Below are 11,488 nucleotides of genomic sequence, written 5' to 3' on the forward strand. Positions count from 1 at the left end.
ATTCAAGAGATTAAAGCCCCTTTCAGACTTCTGTTTCAAGCAGCCATATTGACACCACTGTGACATTTCACCTATAATCTGAACATGCCAGGGACGTAATGGTGGGACCAAGTGATCCTGGCTCTGTACTAGGGGTGGGCGATATGGCCCTAAAAGATTATCATGATATTTCAGAGTATTTTTGCGATAACGATATTCTTGACGATATTAAAAAATACTGAAAAATATGTAGAAAATGATTTTTTAGTCTGTATGAATAAATAAAAATGTACAACAAAATAAAAATCAATCATAAATCTAAATGTAGTGGAAATTGCAAATCTCAACAGTTGCCAAATACAAAAAATGTACTCTTGACTCTTCGTGTTAGCAAGTAATAAAAATAACCACCTAGGGGGTTCAGGGGGGCCCCGGGAGAACATTTTGTACATTTTATAGTACAATGTGATCAATCTCATCCACTGTGAGAGCTTAATGTGAGCAAACACCTCACATATCATTTTTCACAGTCAACAAGGCTTTCCACTAGGACATGAAGTAGCGAGACAATGTTGAAAAATAGCTGGCTAGGGGGGTCCTGGAGAATTTTTTTCATAAAAGCCCAAATTTGGTGGCCTCTCACACATTCTAATGCCACTATTCCATCATATGCACTGATCTTAATCATTACCTTTTTTAATTCATTATTGTAAAGAAGAGTAAGGGTTCTTGTATGTTTTATTTAAGGCATCTTATTTTGACAGTCTTCTTGTAAATTCTGTGGTGGATTCTTTGCTCTTATTTTGAAAGCTGCATTTGTTTAGCGACTGGAAGTAATAGTAGCTTTTTGTGAACAAAACGTTAATTGTTAGCTAATTGTTAGCTCGCAGCTAACCACGGCATAATGCAACAGTGTGTTCGAACCGTTTGGACCTGTAACAGGCCCGGACAGGTAGATAGTATTTAGTTCGCCTTGCGGGCACACAGACACACAGACACACACACACACACACACACACACACACACACACACACACACACACACACACAGATGATGTGGGGACTGGACTGGTACATTACAGATAGGTAGGTGCTTGTTTTGAAGCGCAGTGGGGAGGGCAGCTTGGTATATTCAGCGCGTATGTGTAAGTGTGTGAATGCGCGCGCATGTCTCGGAGGAGGGCGGAGAGGTGGGTCGGGGTTTGACTGTCTGACGGGTGGCAGACACTCTGCTGAATAACGGCAACACAACGCAAAATGACATTATTTTGATATTATTTATATAATATTATTTGATATAATAGTGTAGATATACTTTCAGTAGCTTGAAATGTGACGTTAGCGCACCACATAAGATTACGGCGGGCCGCCACAGTCTAGGTAGTTAATGGGAAACCCTTACACCACTACGTCAAGAAGTAGGAATGTTGCCAATATCATGATATGGTTTTTTTTAACCCATTAAAAAAATATACCGGTATAATCGTGAACGATAGATATGGCACACCCCTACTCTGTACGGCCTTTAGAGGCGTTAAATTGACGAGACTGTTCTAGGTGGGATCAATGTGACCAGCTGGAGCTGGCAAGTGGGAAAATAGGTACACACATTGGCAACATTAGGGTAATATGAGAAGTGGACCGTATCATCAGAAACACATCTCTCACTTGAGTCCGACAGTAATAGAATCACGTTCGGAAAAATGCAGAACAACGTTCCGTTAAGTGTGTAGAATTTCTAAAGTGAGAAACAACACCATGGGGAGTTCTTGCTCCATTATTGTTTGAAAATTATTCTGTGTGAACGGAGGCCAATATTACGCCGTTGTGGAATCAGTATGAATGTCCTAAAGTGAAATATCGGCAGTGCTCGTTACGGCACTTTAGCGGGACTTTTGCGAAAATTCAATCTGAAAGGGGCAAAAATATAATTTGTTTCACATTAGAAGATTGCAATGATTTTTTAAGTAATGCTTCAAAAGTCTGTTGTCGTATTTAATGACATCATTGCCCTAAAAAAATCCTCCTACAAATCTTCATTGGCTTTCAGGTTACATAAAAACATAGAAAGGCCCTCTCTATAACCAGTGTTTGGTTCATCCCTTCTGGGCTACCGTAGGAATTTGGCGGTGCAACGTGGCGGACTCTGTGGAAGAGGACCACTAATCCTACACACTGCTTTTTTAATCTACCAGCAGGTCTACATCTCCAAAATAGATTGGCAATACATGTTGGTACAGACATTCACGTCTTGACAGTTGCATAGATTTCAATACATTTATTTGTGCACATTCATGATCTTTGTTTATCTAGAGCCATCATCACAATCACGCCACAATTTTAAATTTGACCAATACATTGCTTTATCTATCATGTAACAGTGTCGTATATCAGAAACATTTTGGCCTCACAGAATTATTACCACGACCTTAGACTCTTGTGATTCACATAAAGCTACTCTTTACTCACTAATTGCATGGTGTTATCATGTCATAGATAACAAAAACATTTCATAAGACAAAACTACCTTGTGATAAAATCTGAACTATGTGAATGATGTATTCTTTCCATGTTATTGTTATTTTTTTCTTCCTCATTGTAATTTCTTTGTGTCCGTCAGGTGGACTGCGCCCTGTCGCTGGTGCGTCTGGCGAAGGAGCGGGAGATCCCCGGGCTGGAGCTCCTGTGCGATGACTTGGTCACCATGGAAACGCTCGTGTATGAGACATCCTGTGAATTGAGTCTGACACTTAAAGATCTGCAGCAGCTAACTGACATTGACAAGCTCCGCCTGCTCATGAAAAATGTAAGTGGCCTAATTTACATTTTACATTTTCACTGAGAGGCATTATCTGAACCAATGAGATGTAGAGATGAAGGATCTTTTAAAATCTCTCTCTACACTATGAAAACATGAGGCCATGGAGATTTTGTATTGCCATTTTTAGTCTTTTGAATTTTTGCATTCATTGAAACATTTATTTGAAAGTAGTTTTACAGTTCTGACCAAACCCCATTTGGAAAAGAATACATTTATGTAATTTTTTTTTGTTACAAGCAGTCTCCGCTGACAAAAATATTGCTCACCCCACTTTCCACGATGTTAAAAGTACATTTCCCAGCATGCTGTTTTGTCTGTTTCACAGTGTGCGGGGCGTTCATTGTGAGCAAAAAATAAGAAAGCTTGCCTTCCATTTCCAAGTTTCATAGTATACTTATTTTAATTATTTATTGTTCCATGAAAGAAATGTGATGTATGCTAATTGGACCTTGAAGAGGCAACAGAGTAAATAGAAAAAAATGCATAATTACATTTTTTTTTTCCATCGATTCCGATCTCACAGTAAATCAGTTCATTTAATTCCTGAAATCCCTGACAGTTGACACTGCAGCAGCAGTGAGAAAGCTATGAAAGTCTGCAGCAGGTACTACAGTTACAAGTCCCCTTGGAGTACATAATATGAGCTGTCCTCTAAATTGTAGCTAATAAGTGCCAGCTTTAGCCTGTGAGGACCACTGCCAGTAGGATCTGCCATACAGGCATGCAGCCAGCAAATGTTGTTGACTGCACTAACACATGCTGTTTGACTGGTACTCCCTTTGGGTGCTCTGTGTGTGTGTGTGTGTGTGTGTGTGTGTGTGTGTGTGTGTGCGTGTGCGTGTGCGTGTGAGAATGTTTACCAAACTCGCCTAGATGAAATCTCCCTCTTTGCCTGCGTCTGATGTCTTTCTTTATCAGAGACACAGTACAGCAAAGTAAAATGGTTGTGCGTGGGTGTGCAAGTTTGCATTTAGTATCTGAATATTTTTTTAAATCTAATTTCTCCTGTGGATGCTCTCTTATCTGTGTTTCCTGAGTCAGAGCTGTCGCTAGGTGGGTGCGATGCCCTGCACAAACTTGCATCCTCTCACATCACAGCACAGCCCACATGCTCAAGCTATTATAGTTCAGGTTTAATTGCATGGCGCAATTTGATATAAATGCAGTCTTAAGTAATTTGCATTATTCCAAAAACATAAATCTAAAAACAGTAGGCGAACAAGAAATAATTTATTTCTCTGTGACAGAAATGCATAACATTAATTTATTTATAATTTCCGGCTAACTTGATACCTGAAAGATGGCTTGCTAATTTTAGCTAAAACATAATAGAAACTGGCTAGCCTAGCTGCACTGAGGATACTTAAAACCCATAACACTCTTACAAATACATGTAAAACAGTGTCTCACTTATGTCACTCAGAGAACTGATTGCGTTGCACCAGCTATGCTTGAGTTCAAGTGTAGCCTAGTTTAAACAGATTTTCTAAATTAGGACAGAGTTTATTAATTACATTTTAACCGTCTCAAACCAGATAACAGATTGTAATTATGATTTAGAATTTCTCCTTTTTTTGTTGAATCCTAACCCTTCCCCTACCCCTTAACCTACCTGGTTAGGTGGGTTTTAGGAGGTTCAAACTAAATAACTTTTGTTTTGTAAATTTAAACTATATATACATAAGGCCATACTGTATACCATATTCAGGGTCTTATTGTTGTCAATACTACTTTTTATTTATTGACTTGTTTATTTTTATTTTATTTTTATTATTATTATTTTGAATGTATCTATTTTTGCTTTATTTTCATCTTGTGTTTATAATTTCAGCATGTTTTTTCTTGGACTTATTTGGTTGGAGGATCAGAGGGGGAAAAGGGAGAAAAAGTTTGCTCTGTTCCATGTGACGCCTGGATTCCACTGGATGCGTAACGGCTGCAGATCCGTCGTCGGAGCCGTTACGCACCCATTATAATCAATGTGTGAGATTCCACTGACTGCAGATCCGCTGCGTAATGAGTCCGACAACGCAGGGCCATCCGACAGCCCTCGCAACACTTGCACAGAGCTTCTATTTTTGTCGGACGACGGAGCACGACGCATAAATTCAGCACAGAACAGATCGTTCGGGACAGGAAATCTTGCACAGACACAAAATAAAACACCGGTATATTTTCAAAATAAAATACCTCGGGTTCGCTAACGAGGTTGGCCGGCTCGTTAACAAGCGGTCGACCTCGTTAGCGCTCGTTAAGACGGAGTTGCTGGATTTGTCTCCAGTCATTAACGAGGAGATGTTGATTATCTTCCAGTTATATCAATTGATTAGGCGTGAATTCGCGAGATCTCGTGCGTCCTCGGGACTCTGCTGTCCGCAACAGCTCCGACACAGACGGATCCGGTTGGTGTTGATGGACTGCGTAGATACGCAGCCGTTGCGGACAGACCCCTGCCGGAGTCGTTACGCATCCAGTGGAATCCCGGCGTGACAATGTCTTGCTGTTTGAACTGCTGTCATTTGCAAACAAAAACGAATAAACAAAAAAATAAATCTTTCTATCACCAGTCCAGCACCGAGCGATATGTGAAGGACACCTTTCAGTGGATGGTGCCGTTCCTGCACCGATGTGAAGGACAGAAAGAGGGCGCTGCTAAGTGTCTGCTCAGAGAGTTCCTGGTCAGCCTGTCCCAGCGAGACCTCGCCCTGCCCCTCATCATCTTCCAGCACTCCAAACCTGACGCAAGTATCCCAACACACAAACACAGGTGTCGGGGCGTCACACTTGGGTAACCGCAACACGCGCACACACTGCGTCTCTGGCTGTTTGTGCCATGTCAGGGCCGGTGTCGTACCCCTGCGCTGTAAATGTTATATTTATGACCCCATAAGGGCACAGCCAAGGACATGTCTCCTGGCTATTAGAAAACATGCGCCGCATACACACAAACACAGGGGGGAAGAAAATACTCAAATTGATACAGTGCCTCAGTATGTGTGTGTGTGTGGAAAGACTACAGGGTCGGTCACGCCTCGGTACACACACACTAACCTTTCCTCTCCTCTCCTCTCCTCTCCTCCAGTGCCAGCAGAAGATCATCGGGGACCCGGACCAGCTGATGGCGGTTGCTCTGGAGTGCATCTACAGCTGTGAGAGAGATGACCAGCTCGGCCTCTGTTATGACATCCTGGAATGTCTGCCACAGAGGGGCTACGGGTCAGACGCACACACTCATGAAGCCATGCATATTTACACACAAACTGATTTATTTAACCGATTGGAGTTTCACTGACCCGCCGGCAGAACTTCTGATTGTTTTTGTGCAGTTTTGTTTTCTTTCAGAGGCTGTAATGTGCTTAATTTTAAGGCTATAGAGAAGATACTGATATCATAATATGAAACTAGAAGACCTGAGTCCATTTGTACCAACCATGTTATTATATCATGTCAGGAAGGGGGTGAAATAACATGCAAAAGACTAAAAAATCTGACAGGGTTATATAATATTCTCAGCAGTGCTCATCATTCTGGAAATGTCTGAAATTTTTTAAACCAAATCACAGCATTGGTTTTTCTGTGTTTTCCAAAGGTCTTGGTGTATTGATGTTATATTCTGGAGAGTTTCGGACTGTTTTTATCCTTTCTCTAATTTTAAATAATTGCCTAGTTCAGTGTAACAAATGGTATCAACCCAAAAATTGCTGCAACAACTACATCAGTTGCATTTCCATCAACAAATTTCTATACGCATTCTGAAGATTCACATGAAAAGAGCTTGATGGAAACACAGAAATTCGATAAAAAATTTCGAAAAAGCGCATGAAGGGTTTTTTTTACGCTTGCTTGAGGTGTTTTTTGTCTTAGTTAATGCGCTACATTGGATGGAAAAGCTTTTTCTAAGATACGACGTAGCGAACATTTAACTCGCATGACTGATCAGCTGCTTCCGATCTGCCGATCAACACGAGCTGACATGACAGAACGATTATAAATTACCCAATTTAATCTAGTTCCTTAAGAACATTTTCCAAAATTGCCAGATTAGTGACCTCTTTTAAAAAAAAAAAAAATTATTGTGCTCAAATCTCTTCTTTTACTGTTTTCTTTATTGCAATATCTCTTCTACTGTTTTCTTTCTGGCACACTATTTTTCTACTTTTTACTGATGGATTAGCCTACAGCAATACATTACACTGCCATCTTCTGACGAAAGTATGTTTATGCAACCGAGCTCTTAACCAGTTGATGGTAATGTCTGTATTTTACATTTTTGCAACATTTCAAAATTTTGACACACAGCTGCATCTCAAATTAATCTTCAGGTTCCAGCTTCAGATGATGTACACCACTTCTATGTGACATCTACAGTTGACCTGCTATCCCCCCCTAAAGATCCACTGCCCACAACCCCCAATTCTCAATAAAAAGGTGCAGAATGATGAGGGGTTAATGCAAACCGTGATATAAAGATGGTAAAGCGTTGCCTCATACACAGGAATACATGTCCTCCCACCTCTTCCCTTTATTCCACCCTCTCGCCTCCCTCCTAGGACCCATCAATAAGCCTAACTACCACCTCTGTTTCTGCCTCCCTCCCTTCACACCTTTTCTTTTCCTCCTCTTTTTCTCTCTCTCTTTCATGCTTAACTCTGACTCCAAGGAGCCATCAGTTAGCCAAGCTACAGTCTATACAATATTTCCTACCTCCTCCTATTGCTGTCTCTCCTCCCTCTCCCTCCCCCCCACCTCTTTTGTAACACATTTTATTTCATATGGCAAGAGGGCCCGTCCTTTAAGTCTCCCACGAGGCTGTGTGCGTATGCAGTGCAGTTGAAGGAAGGTGAGTGATACAGTAATAAAAGACAGAGAAGTAAAAAGCAAGAGTACAAAAGAGGAAATTGTTGATAAAATGGACCTGTAGAGTGTCTAAGTACTTTAAATGAATTAAAATGACTCATTCTTGGATGGATTATCCTTCCTGTGTGCACCTTAATTGGAAAATTGAATTACTCCTACTATAAGGAGTGCTTTGTTTTTTTTCCCTTGACAGTTGGCTGCAGTGAAGCAACCATACTTTTCAACAACGGAATCTTTTTGCCCTTTTCAGCGGCCTCACATGGCTGTGCCGTGGTGGTCTGTGCAGTGATTTTATGCTCTTCCACAGCACACTCGCAGCAGGGGATGACTGCAATGAAACAAGATATTATTGTTTACTTTTTTGAGAGTAGGGAAACTCTCCACCAAGATGTATTATTGTTACTGTCCGACCAATATGGGATTTTCTAAAGATTTCAAAGGGGAAAAGTTCACAGATTACCCATATGGAGGCAGAAACAGCATTTTTGAGCTGGAAAGAAAATAGACCTGTTCTGCATGGCTTGCAGTGTTGTATTGTTCAGTAAGTAAGTAAGTAAGTACTAATACCACACTGTGAAATTACTCCACTACAAGTAAAAGTCCTGCATTAAGTAAAAGTACAAAACTATCAGCATCAAAATTTATTTAAAGTATCAAAGGCAAAAGTACTCGTTATGCAGAATGGCCTCACTCAGATTGTTATATATATTCTAAATATATTATTAGATTATTGATGCATTTATGTAAGCAGTGCTTTAATTTTGTAAAGATAGGGCTAATTTTAACTACTGAATATACTGATATGAGGTTTAATTAAAAATAAAAGTCTAATCACTTTAAATTGATCGTGTTTTCATGATAAAATTTGACTAAATAAAGCTGTCAGCTAAATGTAGTGGAGTAAAATATATAATATTTGCCTCTAAATGTAGTGAAGTAGAGGTATAAAGTTTCATAAAATTGAAATACTCAAGTAAAGTCAACATATTTGAGTAAATGTACTTAGTTACATTCCACCACTGGTAGCTTGTGCACTGATTTTGCACCGATGACTCTGCAAAGGTACTCAGAAAGCTGCTCTCTTAAACAAATGACTCTATTAAAGCACATTATTAAAATGATGCATTATTATACACAAATGTATAACATTGTCAACTACATGACAATCTGTGGAGAGAAGTAGCCTGACACCTTACTGCCTGCTCACTGCTGCTTTCAGCCATCTGTAGATGAAAGAGGAAAGAACATTTACTTTTTCCGATAATGTGCTGGAAAGCTGTTTTGCCTCGCTACCTAACACTGACAGGCAGCTAATCACCTCACACATCTATTAGCAGCAACACTGATCATTTTGCTGTCTGTAGAGTTTGACTAGGTAATAGGTGCTGTTATAAATTAGCAATAGTTATGTTTTATTTGCCAGATAGTGAGGTGAAATGTGTTGATTCTTGTTGTTGCTAGATTTTTTTCACATCTATAGCAATGCAGTGTTATTTGTTCAGGTTAAGAGATGTCACAAAGAGTTTTGATGCCTCTCCAAGACAGTGGAGGTGAATGGATTTTTGTTTTTTGCACTTGAAAAGTTTGCAATCTCAGCTGCGTGATCCACCTACAGAAACAATGTCCCCGTCACTCTAAATAATCCAAATATCTCGCTGTTAAAAGTTTTCCTTCAGAAGTACTTTCTACCAAAGAAATACAACCCTGATTCCACAATAGTTTGGACTCTGCATCATTACGTATATAGAAGCAGAATGCATCAGTGTTCAGATAGATAAAGAGCTTCCAGGTGACAAAATTGGAAGAGAAGTCATAAGAGCAGAGGTGTGAAATGTGGTAAAATGTTTTCAGTGATCTGATTCAATTCAACAAAGGGAGGTTTAATTTATCTCACTGAACACATTTACAGAAACAGATGTGGCATTTTCAGACACATCCTGTTATATTTCTTAAGTCACAGTTGAACTGGTTTTGCCACCGAAAACAGAACCAAAATTAAAGTTATTATTAAAGCTATTAAGATGTATTCTTTTAATAGCATATTAATACTTTAGCTATTGAGCTTATTAACTACTCAAAACAGGGTCTTACTGTACAAATATTTAAGTGTATATAATACTCGTACATGTTTCTTTCTGAATCCGCACATTTCACACTAAGCATTTCACTTTCCCAGACAGGCTTCCCTTTTCTGCAGTGTTTGGATTAGCAATGCTGCAAGGCTCTGCTGTATATGCAATGCCTTCAGCTTCACATTTCTCCCAGGAGTGATTTCTCTGACTTACTAATCTCCAAAATTGCCATCCCAGCGTAGAATATTACAGATTTGCGAGCTAGGAGAGAAACCATGACTTAGTAGTTTCAACCCAATTTTCTGATTTTTTCCCCCCTTTTTTTGTGAGACAGCTTAATTAGGTCTAAGTCTGCTCAGAAGAATGTGATGGGCATTCACCCTAAGAGAGTGGTGAAATGCAGGAAATGGGCAGGGGATTAGATGGCGAAGGAGGGAGAGAAATAGAATGAGGGAGAAAAGGATATTAAAAGGAGGAAGGGCGGGAGGTCGAGCAGCAGAGATGTTTAGCGCAGAAGGAGAAATGCATTGAGAGGTCAATATTTTGTGTGTGTGAAAACAGAGAGATAGGGACCTCACAAAAACAGACTCACTTCCTGACACGCACACACTGACGCACACACACAAGGTTGTTTCATCAGGGTCAGTACTCTAGTGAGGGACAGGCCAGGCTGACCCAGAATCCTTTGCCTCAAGGCAAAGCATCGTGGGGTTTTATTTTTAGTGGGGAATCAGTACAGCCTCTCAGTGGTAGGCCACACTCACACCCACACATCCAGAACTCTGTGTACAGTGTACTAGCATAAATAACCACACAGGCTGCATGGGTTTGCACACACTTGATTTTGAAAAATACATTTTTGTGGGACAGTTTTAAAGGATAGTTCGTGATTTTTTTTGAAGCGGGGTTGTATGAGTTACTTATCTAAAATCAGTGTATCACCTACAGTAAAGGGTAATCAATACGCCCCCAGTTTGGAGAAGCAGGCAGGAGTACTGTCATGATTGCTAAGCAATGTACTGCTATTGATAGGGGCAGCTGTAAAAATAATTTTAGCTATAGAATGTATAAAATGTATGTAATTGTGATGTCACCCATGGGTTTGTTGACTCTGGTTTTGTAGCCTCTAGATTGGCATTTTGGCTGTCACAATCTTACACACTAGCGCATGTTAGAATGACGCTAAAGGCTAATACATACTCCACAAGAACAGAAAAATGTCTAATCTCTCCCAGGGCTGCAAAAAAAATGTCATTCTTTTCTTGCAGCCCTGGAAGAAAAAACAAACTTCTCTGCTCTTCACACATCACCTCGGCAGACCTTTTTCATGTGTGGTGTCCAACAACTATTGTGTGATTGGTCAGAAATTTAAATTTGTTGTGTGCTGCAGTAGGAGGGCCCTATGAGGACTTTCCAGGAGTTCTGCACTTGAGTTTCTCGTGAGGTATAAAATGTCCTGTCTAGAACTAACTTTGTTCTTGTTCTTGCCACCTCGAGAAAACTTACAAATTTCTCTGTTCTTGCTTAGTATGTATTAGCCTCAAGTCATCAGCTTACGCTAGTACTATTTTTTAGCCTTTTACTCCAAATTAATTCTAAACAAGAGTTTTTGTAAGTGACCAAACGGTGACCGACCATAAACTCATCAGGAAAATGTTTAATGAGGAAATGCATTAAGTGAGAAGTAGGGTCATTTTCTTATTGATTTAAATACAAACTGACTCCTTTCTGCAACTAGTGGAGTCTCCCCTGCTGGTCA

General features: G+C 40.0%; 1 protein-coding gene across 1 annotated transcript in view; it reads left to right on the forward strand.

Moving 5' to 3' along the window:
* Positions 1 to 11,488, forward strand: part of nbas (NBAS subunit of NRZ tethering complex) — a 216,237-nt gene that overhangs the window by 58,711 nt on the left and 146,038 nt on the right. The window contains exons 24-26 of the mRNA XM_059355813.1: positions 2,600 to 2,785; positions 5,368 to 5,541; positions 5,883 to 6,016. Of these exons, the coding sequence (XP_059211796.1) occupies positions 2,600 to 2,785; positions 5,368 to 5,541; positions 5,883 to 6,016 (494 nt within the window). The remainder of the gene's footprint in view (positions 1 to 2,599; positions 2,786 to 5,367; positions 5,542 to 5,882; positions 6,017 to 11,488) is intronic.

The sequence above is a fragment of the Centropristis striata genome, chromosome 18, assembly GCF_030273125.1.
Source record: "Centropristis striata isolate RG_2023a ecotype Rhode Island chromosome 18, C.striata_1.0, whole genome shotgun sequence".
Classification (NCBI taxonomy): Eukaryota; Metazoa; Chordata; class Actinopteri; order Perciformes; family Serranidae; genus Centropristis; species Centropristis striata.